Consider the following 14,045-nt stretch of genomic DNA (forward strand, 5'->3'; position numbering starts at 1 on the left):
CTGCTGTGCGGTCGTTTAAGTTGGTGTGCCGGTATCTCGACCTTCCGGCTTCCGTTCCCGTTTTTCTTTTTCTTTTTTTATGCACTCTCCCGACTAAGGAGGGGAAGCATAAGAAGGGGTATATGTCTTTTCGTGCTCAGCCTCATCGCCATATTTTTGGCTTATTTGAGGATTCTTTTCATGGTTTTAAATGGGAGTATTTCAAGGTGCGTCCTGTCCAGGGGCACCATCCATTCTGGCTGTCGCCGGAGGGCGTACGTCGGTTTCCGACATACTGGAATTTTCAAGCCGGCCCGTCGGTTCTGACTAAATTCACCTACGATGATTTGTCCCAGGAGGATAAGGACGTTGCCAACGTTTTGTGGCATTTGTTTGGTGAGCGTCCGTTGAATCCTTGGGACGTTATGGGGGATCCCGAGGCTTGTCGGGCGTATATTGGTGTGTGCCTTGTCTTCTTTTCCCGATTTTTATGTGTTCTATTTTTCTCTTTTTGTAACTTACTTTGTTATTTTTTATTTCTTTCAGTTGAGATGGCTGGTGGGCTGACTTCTCTGGCTAGGTTGAAGGCGGCGATGGGCCGGGAGGAGGGATCCTCGTCTCCTTCTACCCCTGTCTCCAATCCTGTCGTGGAATCTCAACCGGTTTTCCAGGAGGTGATTTCCTCGGCTGCACGGGCCGAGGTTCAAGTTTCCCCTGGCCACGTGAACTCTCCTGAGGTTGTGGTAGTGTCGGCTGCTGAGGCTTCTCGGAAGAGAAAGAGGCCCGAGGACCCGAGCAGCGAGACTTTTGAGGATGGTTTGGTGCCAAGTGTGATGGATCGTCGTTTTGATGCTCCGGGTTTTATTGATCAGCATTTGATGCCTGGTACGGAGCCTTATTTTGACGGCTGTGATGTCTCGTTCCAGGCCAAGTCAGTGTATCGTGCTCTCCTTCGCTCTGCTGTTGTTGTTCGGAAGGCTGAGCCCGTGATGGCTCAGGTCGGCTTATTGGACAAGAAACTTCGCCAATCTCAGGCTGAGGTGGCTAAGTTGAAGGAGGAGCTCGAGGCTGCCGAGATTGCGAGGGGGAAGGCGGTGAAGTCTTCTGAGGAAGCCGGGGCGGAGATTCTCCGGCTTTCCGAGGTTGAGACTTCACTCCTTTCTCAGCTGGGCGAGGAGCGGCGCAAGGCCTCCGATGCGGGTTCCCGGGCTGCCGTACTTCTTGGTGAGACGGAGGCTCTGAATGCCGAGGTTGTTGCATTGAAGAGGGAGAAAACGGAACTGCTGGCCGATGCTAAGGATGCAATTGCTGCTACCGAGGAGACGATGAAGGCGCAGGCCCTGGTGCTTGCTCCGGGAGTGGATGTGTCCGTGATGGGAGCATTCAAGACCGTTCGTGATGGCCGGATAGTCGACCTCGAGTAGCTTTATCTTTGTAATTTTTGTTCTCCCGCTCTTTTAGACTTACTTTGTTTTTTGGATACTTTTGGTTTGGCCGTGGGCCGTGTAACCGTGACTCCGTAACTTTTGGTTTTTTGTTTTAACAACTTTTCGAGCCGTTCGGGCTCTTTTCGTATGTTCCGTTTTAAAGCTATTCCGTTTAATTAATCTTCTTCCCGTATTTGGGATGGGTGGACCGTCGTGTGGTCGGGTTTATATGGATATCCATGGGTTGGGCTCGGAGGGTGATCGGTCCTCCAGTTGTGACCGTGTTTTTGTTCCGTGTTTGGGACATTGTGCGAAAAAATAAAGAATTTAGGGATAGCTTTGTAATGTGATTTTATTGATGGGTGGGCCTCGTTAAAACCCTCCGTTGTTGGCGGGAAAGAGTACCCGAGTTTGATACATAGGCGTAGTTTTGAAATGTAAATGTAAATTTGCAAATAAGTAAAGCGAAAGCGTAAAAGAAAACGGGGGAGGGGGGGGGGAAATGGAGACCTGGGTTGGTTTTAGAAGTAGTATCGCCGTAAGTTGGCGGCGTTCCACGTTCTCGGGACTTCGTTACCGTTAAGCCGTTCGAGCTTGTACGTTCCTTTCCCGATTGCAGCTTTGATTCTGTATGGTCCCTCCCAGTTGGGGGCGAGTTTCCCTTCTCCCGGGGTTGGGGGACCGATGTCGTTTCGTCGTAGGACGAGGTCGTCTGTTGTGAACTCTCGCCGAATGACTCCGTGGTTGTATCTTAGGCTGATTCTTTGTTTTAGGGCTAGCTCTCTGAGATGGGCTACGCTTCTTATTTCGTCAGTGAGGTCTCGTTCTACTTCTTCGTCGTTGCCTCCGATTGTTCTTCGCGGGCTTGGGTCGCCGATTTCAACTGGGATGATAGCTTCCGCGCCGTAGGTTAATCGAAAGGGAGTTTCCCCGGCAGCTGTCTGGGGGGTCGTGCGGTACGACCATAAGACCGATCCGAGTTCGTCTGCCCATAGCCCTTTGGCTTCGTCGAGTCGTTTCTTGAGGCCTTTGACTATTATTTTGTTTGCTGATTCCACTTGCCCGTTTGTTTGGGGGTGTTCTACCGAGCTAAAGCGTTGGGATATGCGTAGTCCGCTTAGGAATTCCTTGAATTTTGTGTCGGTGAACTGGGTTCCGTTGTCCGAGATGACGATCTCGGGGATCCCGAATCGGGTGATGATTTGTCGCCAAAGGAATTTTCGACATTGGGTCGCCGTGATAGAGGCTAGCGGCTCGGCCTCGATCCATTTGGTGAAATAGTCTATGGCGACGATGAGATATCGGAGTTGACCTGGTGCCGTGGGAAAAGGTCCGACAAGGTCGATCCCCCAGGTGCCGAATGGCCGTTCTGCCGATATGATGCTGAGCTGATGTGGGGCGGCTTGGTGGATGTTGGCGTGCCTTTGACATTTATCGCAGTTTTTCACTAGTTGCATGGAGTCCCGGATGATCGTGGGCCAGAAGTAGCCGGCGCGGATGACTTTTTGGGCAAGGGTTTTACCTCCGACGTGGTGGCCGCAACAGCCTTCATGGATTTCGCGTAGTATGTATTCCGTGCTCCCGGGCTCGACGCATTTGAGCAGGGGTTGCGAGAATCCACGTTTGTATAGTTGTCCTGCGACGACTGTATAACCGGCGGCCTCCCTTTTTATTCGTTTTCCCTCTTTAGGGTCTTCGGGCAGTGTTCTGTTGAGGAGGTACTGTAGGATGGGGTAGGTCCATGACTTGTGGTGGGAGTGGATAAGAAGTTTCATTGTCTTGGAGAAAGGGTTCATTATAGGAAGGTGGTTCTTCTTGGTGAGGTGGTGGTGTGTATTGAAGTGGTTCTTGGGAGTAGTAATCTTGGAATTGTGGTTCCATGTATGGCTCATATGGTTCAAAAGGAGGTTGGTATGGTGGGTAAGGATCATGGTCATATGGAGGTGTTTGTTGAAAATAGGCTTGTGAGTGTGGTTGAGGGTCATGTTGAGGATATGACTCATAGGCATATAGTGGTGGTTCTTGGAAATCACAAGGAGATCCACCATAGCCATTTGATTGATATGCATCAAAGAATGGCTCTTCCTCATAGTGCATTGGTGGGGGTTGTTGCCATGATGATTGATCATAAGCATATGGCTCTTCCCACCTTTGATTGTCCCATCCTTGATACACATCTCCATTATAGTCCTCATCACCTACAACATAGTTGTAATCACACTCATAGCCAAAATGAGAATTCATAATGGAAAGAGAAAACAAAAATCAAAAGATAATGGAAAATAAGAGAAATAAAATTCTACAACTAGCAAATAAAGCAAAAAGCAAGATATTCACACTATTCACATATGTACAATAACCAATAACATAACACCATTGCAAGTCCCCGGCAACGGCGCCATTTTGATGAATGGATTTTTGACGGTTTAGAATTTCACAAATGAATTCTCGTTGCAAGTATAGTTTCTAAACCAAGCAATAATCCTTTCATACAAAAATTTGTTTGTCACAAGTAACAAACCCCTAAATTCTATAAACCGAAGTATTTAAACCTCGGGTCGTTCTCCCTAGGAATTACAATGAAGTGTCTTGTTATTGGTTATGGATTGTATTTTGGGGTTTTGATATGAAGCATGAAAGATAAATGGTAAGAAAGTAAATTAATGGCTAAAAAGGTCTTGGCAAGGGTTGGTGGTCAAGGATCTCTATCCTAATCACTAACCACAATATGAGAATTGGCAAGGATTAATCTCATTAAATCATCCTCTAACTAATAGTAAAGGAAAGTCAAATGAGCTATATCAATCCTACTCCATAAGTCCTAACTCTCCACTAATTCAATTAGTGAGAACTAGAGTTAATGGATCCCAATCATCAATTACTTGGACATTAATAACTCAAGAGTTCCTAAGTTACCTTTCCAAGCCAAGAACATAAAACTCTACTCTAAAATCCAACCAAGCATTTCATCAAACACTTGGAAGGCACAAAAGGAAAACATAGTAAATCAATAACAAGAATTAATTCTAACTACAATCAAATGTAAAGAATTAACAACAACAATCAAAAGGAACACAATTATTATGAATTACCTCTAATTGAATTGAAAGAAAATAGAAGGAGCAAAAGGAGATCTACAACAAAACATAAGAACAACATAAAGGAAATTACAACAAAAGAGTAGAAGAAGAATGAATGTAACAACAAGGAATTGAAAGGTAGAAGGAGATGAAAGCATGAATTAAAATCTAGATCTAAGGTTATTGAACTAAACCTAATCCTAATTCTAGAGAGAAGTGAGAGCTTCTCTCTCTAGAAACTAACTCTCACTACTAAACTAAGCTAAGACTAAACTAATGGTAACTAACTTCTAAAGTATGAAAAGTCCCCCATTCCCCCTTCAATCCTTGGCTTAAATAGCATCAGAAATGAGTTGGATTGGCCCCACAAGGCTTCTAAAATCGCTGGCCACGAGTTGCATTAAGTGGGTCATGTGCCACCATCGGTGCGTTCGCGTACCGTGCGCGTGCGCGCCCCTATGCGCGATGCAACTATGGAAAATCTTATATCGTTTCGAAGCCCCGGATGTTAGCTTTCCAACCCAACTGGAACCGCATCATTTGGACCTCTGTAGCTCAAGTTATGGTCGATTAAGTGCGAAGAGGTCGGCTTGACAGCTTTCCGGTTCTTCCATTTCTTCATGAGTTCTCCAACTTTTCATGCTTTCTTTCTTCATTCCCTTGATCCAATCTTTGCCTCCTAAACCTTAAATCACTTAACAAACATATCAAGGCATCTAATAGAATCAAGGTGAATTAAATTTAGCTATTTTGAGTCCTAAAAAGCATGTTTTCACATTCAAGCACAATTAAAGGAGAATATGTAAAACCATGCTAATTTATTGAATAAATGTGGGTAAAAGGTGATAAAATCCCCTAAATCAAGCACAAGATAAACCCTACAAATGGGATTTGTCAGGTCGGGCTTCTGTAGTACCTGTTTGACTGCTTGGTCGGTTCGAACCGTTACGGGGTGGGCTTGGAAATATTGTCGCAGGCGTCGGGACGCCGTGAGGAGGGCAAAGGCTAGTTTTTCTAGGCGCGAGTAGCGGGTCTCTGCGTCTTGTAGGACTTTGCTTGTGAAGTATATAGATTTTTGCTCCTTTTTCTTGTTTTCTCGGATGAGTGCCGCCGCGAGTGTTTCTTCCGTTATGGAGAGGTATAAGTATAGGGTTTCCCCTGTTTGGGGTTTGGCGAGGATTGGTGGTTCCGCCAGGGTTTTCTTGAAGTGTTGGAATGCCGCTTCGCACTCTTCTTTCCACATGAAGGGGGCTCCTTTCTTCATTAGTTTGAAGAAGGGGATTGCTTTTTGGGCTGATGCTCCGAGAAAGCGAGATAGGACTGTCAGTCGACCGGTGAGCTTCTGAACGTCGCGTAGGTTTTTTGGGCTCGTCGTCTCGAGAATGGCGCGACATTTCTCCGGGTTGGCTTCAACTCCGCGTTGTGTAATCATGAAGCCGAGGAACTTCCCTGCCTCCATTCCGAAGGCGCACTTTGTTGGGTTGAGTCGCATTTGGTGTCTTCTTAGGGTGTCCATTACGACCTTGAGGTCGCTGATGAGTTGTTCGTCAGAGTCAGTTTTGGCGAGCATGTCGTCTATGTAGACTTCTAGTTTTGTTCCGGATAGGTTCTGGAATATTTTGTTGACGAGCCGTTGGTACGTTGCTCCGGCGTTTTTCAAACCGAAGGGCATGACTGTGTAGCAGTACGTGCCGTCGGGGGTGATGAACGCCGTTTTTTCCTCGTCGGGTCGGTGCATGGGTATCTGATTGTAGCCGGAGTATGCGTCCATAAAGCTGAGGTATCGATGTCCAGATGCGGAGTCTACTAGTCCGTCGATGTTCGGCAGGGGAAAGGCGTCTTTTGGGCAGGCTTTGTTGAGGTCCGTATAGTCGACGCACATTCGCCATTTTCCGTTGGATTTCTTTACAAGTACAACGTTTGCCAACCAGGTCGTGTAGGGAAGTTCTCGGATGAAGTTTGCTTCGAGCAGGGCCTGTACTTGTCTCTTGACTTCGGCCGCTCGGTCTGCTGACATTTTTCTTCTTCTTTGTGCTATGGGTTTGGCTTTGGGGTTCACGGCTAGCCGGTGGGACATGAAGTCGGGATCTATCCCCGGCATGTCGGCTGGCGTGAAAGCGAACAGGTCTCTGTTTTGTTTTAAAAATTGGGAAAGGTCTTCTTTTAGGTCATAGGGGAGGTTCCTGTTGATGAAGGTGTACTCGTCCTTGGTTTGTCCTATTTGCAGTTTCTCCATGTCGCCTTCCGGTTTGGGTCTAGGTTGGCCGTTTTGTCGGGCGTCTAGGTCGGCTAGGAATATCCCGGCTGCGTCGCGGGATTTTTTCCGTAAAGCCAGGCTGGTGTTGTCGCATTCTGCCGCGATTTCCCGATCTCTGTGGATGGTCCCGATGGAGTCATCCTCCGCTACGAACTTCATAAGGAGGTATTTGGTAAAGATGATGGCCGAAAAGTCATTGATCGTCTTTCTTCTGAGGATGACGTTGTAGGCAGTGGAGTCTTTTAGGACCACGAATTCGGCTATGAGCGTCCTCCTCTTGTCACCGGTTCCTATGGTGAGGGGGAGTGTGATGGAGCCTTCCGGTTTGAGGAAGTTGTCCCCGAGTCCCGTGACACCGTTGCGGTGCGTCTGGAGATTTTCGTCGCGGAGCCCAAGCTTGTCGAAGGCCCATCGAAAGAGGATGTTGGAATCTGCGCCGGTGTCTACTAGTATTCTTCGGACTAGTCCGGTTCCGATTTTCGCCGAGATCACGAAGGGTGCGTCTTCGGCTGCGGTGCCGTGCTGGCAGTCCTCGGGTAGGAAGGTTATTGCTTTGTTGGACACGGGAGTTGGGGCTTGGTTTCTGACGGCCATTATCTGGAGGTCTTTTTTTATCTTGGATTTTGACTTGCATGGTGCATCTTTGCCCGTGATGACGTTTACTTTGATGGTCGGGTCTTCTTCTGGACTTTCTCTTGGGGGTCGCTTTTGGGTTCTCGGGTTACGTCCTTCTCTCTCCGGTGACCTGTCTCTCTCCGCGCGTCTCGGTTCTCTGATGATTTTGGTGAATTCTGGGAGTTTGCCGTCTCGTATGGCTTGTTCAAGGGCGTTTTTAAGGTCGAAACAATCCTGTGTTTTGTGACCGTAGCCTCGGTGGTATTCGCAGTAGAGGGTTTTGTTGCCTCCTGTCCTTTCCTTGAGTTGTCGGGCTTTCGGAATGATGCCTCGATCCGCTATTTGGTGGTATATCTCGGTAATTGGTGCAGTTAGGGGTGTGTAATTGGAGAATTTGCCTATTCTCGGTGTCCGGTTGGTCGGCCTCGGGTGGTCCCGTTGATTCTCTTTGGGTGTTGCGTTATGGTGAGGAGCTGAATTGCCGCGTTGGTTGTTGCCGTGCTGCCGTTTATTGGCCGCGACGACTTGGCTGACTTCTTCGTCGTTGATGTAGTCTTTGGCGACGTTCTGGATCTCATGCATGGTCCATACCGGTCTGGTGGTGAGGTGTTTGCGAAAATCTTCGTTCATTAGTCCGTTGGTCAGGCAAAGGCTTGCGACGAAATCCGTGAGTCCGTCGACCGTTAGGCATTCGTCGTTGAAGCGGTCGAGGTATTTTCTTGTGGATTCGTCTTGTTTTTGTGTGACCCCGAGCAAGCTGATGGGGTGTTTGGCTTTAGTGATCCTTGTAGTGAACTGGGCCATGAATTTTCGTGTGATATCGTGGAAACTGGTTATGGATCCATTTGGGAGGGCGTTGAACCATTTGATCGCTGGCCCGGCGAGGGTTACCGGGAAGGCTCTGCATCGGACCGCGTCGGCCGCTCCCTCTAGGTTCATTCTGGCTTCGAAAGCCGTTAGGTGTTCTTGGGGATCCTTAGTTCCGTCGTACTTCATATCGGTAGGTTTGTCGAAGCCTTTGGGGAGTTTTGCTCTTAGGATTCTTTCTGTAAAGGGTGTAGCGCCCATTATTATATGGTCGTTTCTCGTGCGTTTGGTGTTTCGGTCCCTCTGATCTTCGTCTGAGTAGTGTTGAGAACTCAGATCCCGAGAGGTGTTGCGGTTATGTTTCTTGTTGTATTGCCGTTCTGGCGATTTCTCGTGTCTGTGATTGCGTGATGAACTGCGACCGTCCCTTCTGTTGTGTCGTCGGGTTGGCGATCTACCGCGGCGAGATCTTGATCTGGAGGTTGCATGGCTTCCGTGCTCGTTGTTGTGTTTTCCTTTATTGGTTATCCTGCCTTCGAGTTCCTGAACCCGGAGGCAGAGATCCTGGATGATCTGTGCTGCTTTGTCGCTGGCTTTCTCAGGATGTCGTCTGTCCGTGACGTCGTAATTGTTCGCGTTTTGGACCGTACTCGCTATTCTTGCTTGATTTGTGACTTCACGGTGCTCGGGGGTTGGGTTAATTGGTTAAGAGTCATCCTGGCTTGAGGGGGTTTCCTCTAGGGCATCCTCCATCGGGCCCGGTTGGCGCAGGGTCCCCACAGACGGCGCCAATGTACAAGATGTCTCTGGTACGGGTTGAGAGATGGATCGGGAACCTGCGGGTCGAGGCGGATGCCGGATCACCTGACTGGGGCGATGGGGGGAGGTACTTGGCTAAGATAAGGGAGACGTTTGAATTCGAAAGTCGGTTAGAAATCTGAGAGAGACCGTTTTCGGGCCTTCTAGAAGTGGGGAACGGATCGGACCCGGGGAACCGGTGTTGGGTTCGGTCTTGGATCCGAGATGGTGGGCCGGATCCGTAACAGTCATTAAGTCAAAATATAAAAATATAAAATAGATTATAAATTAATTAACTAATTTTGATTAATAATAGAGTATAATTTGCCAATTTAGTGATAAATAGTACGTTACTTTCTTTAAAAATTAGTCATTAAAAAAATATCAATAAAAATTTGTAGGATAATAAATATAGATGAATTAATTTAAATTAAGATCTTCTATTCTAATTATATAAATTAATTTGAAGATAATGTATTCAAATATGTTATCCAAACAAATTTTATTGATATTTTTTTAAAGACTAATCTATCTAAAATATAATTTCTCAATAATTTATTTATTACTTTACTCTTTAATTTAAATACGATAAATTATACATGTATATTATTTTCAAACTAACAAATATTTTAGAACAAATAAATAGTATTATGGGTTGTATTCGTTTATAGTTATGGAACATTGAGATAGATACACAGAGATACAAAATTATATTTGACATGAACAGAAATATTATATTTAGAGGTATACTGAATTAATATATTTTGTGTTTATCTTAATAGAAATGATACAAAAATATTAACAAGAGACACAACTTATTTTTTATTTTTTTTATTATTATTGCTAATTTTTTAGAATTAACTTTTTATTATTATATATTTTTAAAAAATTTTTAAATAAAAAAATAATAATAAATTAAACTTTTTATAATTTATTTTAATTCGTCATCAAATAAAATATAAAAATATTAAATTTTGTGTCTTTATTCTTTATGTTTTGTTCTCAATATCTTGATGCATTCTTGTAGCACAAAAGCACTTACGATAAAAGCAATAATAAACAAGTTGTGTTTTTAGAATGTAAATACGTGTTTAAACATTCAAGGGAAAAGTCACCAAAAAAAAACATTCAAGGGAAAAAAAAAATATTGGAGAGCTGGTTATTAGTCAAAATATTAATTTTAATATGGAAATACAAAGGATCAAAAAGTATCCCTGAATTCCTTTTTTCTGGGATTACTGCTAAGCTTGCTTATATAAATAAGTTGACTGTAAATACAAGCTACAATTGTATATATTAAGAGTGTATTTGTAAAATTGTAACACAATAAAAGAGAATTAGACAAAAAATATATATTAACATATGTATGGCGAATGTAATAATATCAAATTGAATAACAGGATCACATAGTTTTTATATAAATATAGTAGAAATATTTTTTAAGTTCATATTGATATTCATATACATAATTTACATAATTATTTATGTTTGATCTACAATATATGATGAAAATGGAGAGGAATTTGATGTATAAAGTTACTTTTTAAAATATCTTCTAACTTATATCTATGAAAAATTAGTTTTCTTCTAAAATTTAAATTCAAAATACTTTATTAAAAGAATAAATTATTTATCATCTTAAATTAATATCAATTTATCATAATATATATTTAATTTAAAAAGGTAGATTAATTCATTAGTAATTATAATTGTCTCATATTAAAAAAATATAAAAAAGGTATATGCATATAAAAAAATTTACTAAATAATTAGTATATATTTATATATATATATATATATTATTAAATTTTTTAGATATATATTTTATATAAATGACATGTAATAATCCTAACACATAAGTAAAATTGGGAGTGAAAGAACCGGTTCCGTCCATACTGAACATGTATTTACGAAACTATCCTTACACAAACACGCGTTTCATTCGAAGCTACGCGCTGCGCGTAATTTCTCACCCGCATGCCGGAACCGCCAGTTTGGTTCCCGCCACGTCATCATCTGGGCCAGGCCCTCTCCAAACCCTAAATGCACGACACATTCACCTCAAATTCGCTTCAAACTCAAACCCCAATCAAGATACCACCACCTCAGTCATCATACGGCTATAAAAAGGCCACGTGGAAAACAAGAAAAATCGCTACCGTTTGTGCCAGATCTCATGACCAATTTACGGGCAACCCCAGAAAACGATTTATGTCCGTTAGATCAGGTATTAACAAAAAATCAACGGTAAATAAAGCTACCCGAAGCAACCACGGGCAGATCTCATCGCCTTTAAGAAGCGGCCATAGCACCCATTCGTTCCTCGCACAGATTAGGGTAAGCCAAATTCCAAACCCTGCCTCTACGCATTTCCTCTCTATTTTGATTCAAAATCTTCGTTTTCATCGGCGGCGCGTGGCGATTTTCAACTGCGCGTGAGGGTCTCGTTGGCGCGTGATTTTATCTGACAGCTGACTCATGTTCTGTTCGACGCGCATTGGAGAATTCATGCCGGAGATACGCCGGAATCCCACCGGACGGCTGTGATCTTGCACCTTGATGGCTTCCGCCGTCCTAGCCAACCGAAACGAACCTAATTGGCCGCAACATAGAGGCGGTGCAGCTGGATTCATGGGAAAAGTACCATTTTCTAACCCTAACCCTAACTCAAAATTTGGGAACAAAAAGAACCAATCGGCGTCAGATGATGCTTCATCCATCAACCGCAGGTCCAACGACGGTAATCATTCTCAATATGTGACGTTCAACGTGGCGTCGTACACAAAAAAGGAGCTGAACGAGCTCAAGAATCGCCTGATCTTGGAGCTCGAGCAGATTCGAAAGCTTAAGAAACAAATCGAGAGCGGAGAATATCAGCCCAGGCAGAGCTTCAACGGCCCTCCTAAAAAATCATCGAGCAAGAAAATCTCCGGCAACAAGCGGCCATTTCCGGTGAATTCCATCACCAAAGATTTGAAACGGTCGAATTCGGAGATTGGAAACTTGATGAAGTCCTGCTCGCAGGTTCTACAGAAGATCATGAAGCACAAGGTTGGGTGGATCTTCAACACCCCCGTTGATGTCGTTGGAATGGGTCTTCACGATTATTATGATATAGTGAAGAAACCCATGGATCTGGGCACCGTGAAGTCCAATCTCGCGAAGAACGTGTATTCCTCGCCGGCGGATTTTGCCTCCGATGTGCGGTTGACGTTCAAAAACGCGCTGACATATAATCCCCCTGGTCACGATGTGCACAACATGGCTGACCTGCTTTTATCCAAGTTTGAAGAGCTGTATCGTCCCGTGCATGAGAAATTCGAGGATTCGATGAGGCAGCAGGATCATGATGTTGATGAGGAATTGCAGGCCAGTTCATGGAATCATGCTGAGCCAGAAAGGGTTGAGAGGGTTAAGAACAAGAAGGAGAATGTGATCCCTCCGGCAAGGTTTCAACCCGAGCCAGTGCAGGCCCCTGCCAGCTCTTCGAACCCTCCAATGGTCCAGTCGCCAGTGCGCACTCCTTCCCCTATGAGAGCCCCGCCGGTGAAGCCTTTGAAGCAGCCAAAGCCTAAGGCGAAGGACCCCAATAAGAGGGAGATGAGCCTTGAGGAGAAACACAAGTTGGGTATTGGCCTGCAGAGTTTGCCTCCTGAGAAAATGGAGCAGGTGGTACAGATCATAAGGAAGAGGAATGGGAACCTTAAGCAGGACGGGGATGAGATTGAGCTTGATATTGAGGCTGTTGACACTGAGACCCTTTGGGAACTTGATCGGTTGGTGACCAATTGGAAGAAGATGATGAGCAAAATTAAGCGGCAGGCACTACTTGGCAACTTGAACAACAATGCCGCACCCAACAAATCCAATGGGGTAAAGTTCTTTTCATTGTGTGCATCTTCCTCTGTTTAATGAGTATGACCTTTTTTTCCAGATACTAATTTGTGATTATGGTCAAATGTACAGGAATTAGCTACTAGTGAGAAGGTTGAGGCGCCTCCTGCTGAAGTGAAGAAACCAAAGAAAATGGAAGCTGGGGATGAGGAAGTTGACATTGGGGACGAGATGCCTATGAGTACCTTTCCCCCTGTGGAGATTGAAAAAGACAAAGAGGCAGCTGGAGGCCATGCCAGCAGTAGTTCAAGTAGCTCCAGTAGTTCAAGCAGTGATTCCTCATCATCGAGTGGTATTAACCCCGTTTGTAGCTGTTATCTGTTATAACTATCGGCTACGGAGTAAAAATAACGATATATTTTGATTACTATTTGCAGATTCGGATTCAGGTAGTTCCTCGGGGAGTGATTCTGAAGCAGACAATGGGCACTTGTAGCAGCCATACAGGGCTTTTGTTACTAATGCTCCAACATGACCAATGTGGGTGAGCTGATGAAGGTGTTTGCTTGATTGGGCATGCCTTGAGCGTGCTGTTTTGAAAAATTGGAGAGGTATGTTCTGTTTAATTTCATGTCTGTATATATTCTTTCAATACTAAGGCTTAAGCCTCTGCTGGTCTAAATCGGTGGTTGCCTTTCGGTTGCAGGTGCTGTGAACATTGTTTTGTTGGTGCAGTTTGGGAGTAGCTGTTTGATTGGGTGCTAAGTCCCTTTTCTCGATGATTTGTATTGTGCGAACAGTTGTAAAAATGATTCTAGGAAATTTTTAGGCCAAAAAAGGTAGTGAAATGCCGTGAAAATCCTGGCAATAATGCATTAGTTATTAGGAATAGGATGGTGGTCTCTTTTTTTAGCTTACCTTGTACACATTACATCAGTAAATAGAATTATCCTCTTCCAAGAGGTCTTTTCACGAATCTGTATTTAAACTGTTGGAAAGTATCACCAATTTTAACCAAGGAAAAGGGGGTGTGTATTGAAAGGAAAGCGCAAATAGAGAATTATCTTTGATCTTGTTGCTGTAATTATATAGACTGGGCATTTATGGAAGATATTTATTCAAAGTTAGCCTTCGAACTCGAGTATATTCCTGTGAAGTAACAGGTTCCTAGAGAAATTTCAAGGCACTACTCACTTACTGTGTCATTTATACAAGTGCCTGAATGAAAAAGACGCCTAATAATAATGG

At 44.2% G+C, this 14,045-nt stretch overlaps 3 protein-coding genes across 3 annotated transcripts; 2 read left to right on the forward strand and 1 right to left on the reverse strand.

Annotated features, from left to right (window-relative positions):
* The first annotated feature begins 530 nt into the window (after nucleotides 1-530).
* Nucleotides 531-1,403, forward strand: LOC148579071 (uncharacterized). Its single transcript, XM_088502277.1, has one exon. The coding sequence runs from the start codon at nucleotides 531-533 to the stop codon at nucleotides 1,401-1,403; it is 873 nt and encodes a 290-aa protein (XP_088358403.1).
* A 524-nt stretch (nucleotides 1,404-1,927) lies between these two features.
* On the reverse strand, nucleotides 1,928-7,337 carry LOC148579072 (uncharacterized). The gene is made up of 4 exons (XM_088488388.1): nucleotides 6,402-7,337; nucleotides 5,403-6,095; nucleotides 2,929-3,127; nucleotides 1,928-2,439 (listed from the first exon to the last, which is right to left on the reverse strand). Exons 1-4 carry the CDS (start codon nucleotides 7,335-7,337, stop codon nucleotides 1,928-1,930), a joined length of 2,340 nt encoding a protein of 779 aa, XP_088344514.1.
* A 3,698-nt stretch (nucleotides 7,338-11,035) lies between these two features.
* On the forward strand, nucleotides 11,036-13,769 carry LOC107621540 (transcription factor GTE7). Its single transcript, XM_088504931.1, has 4 exons — nucleotides 11,036-12,836; nucleotides 12,930-13,149; nucleotides 13,235-13,408; nucleotides 13,504-13,769. The coding sequence occupies exons 1-3, from the start codon at nucleotides 11,523-11,525 to the stop codon at nucleotides 13,291-13,293; spliced, it is 1,593 nt and encodes a 530-aa protein (XP_088361057.1). The 5' UTR covers nucleotides 11,036-11,522; the 3' UTR covers nucleotides 13,294-13,408; nucleotides 13,504-13,769.
* The last annotated feature ends 276 nt before the right edge of the window (nucleotides 13,770-14,045 follow it).

Source organism: Arachis ipaensis, chromosome B10, assembly GCF_059453495.1.
Source record: "Arachis ipaensis isolate K30076 ecotype BB chromosome B10, ASM5945349v1, whole genome shotgun sequence".
NCBI lineage: Eukaryota > Viridiplantae > Streptophyta > Magnoliopsida > Fabales > Fabaceae > Arachis > Arachis ipaensis.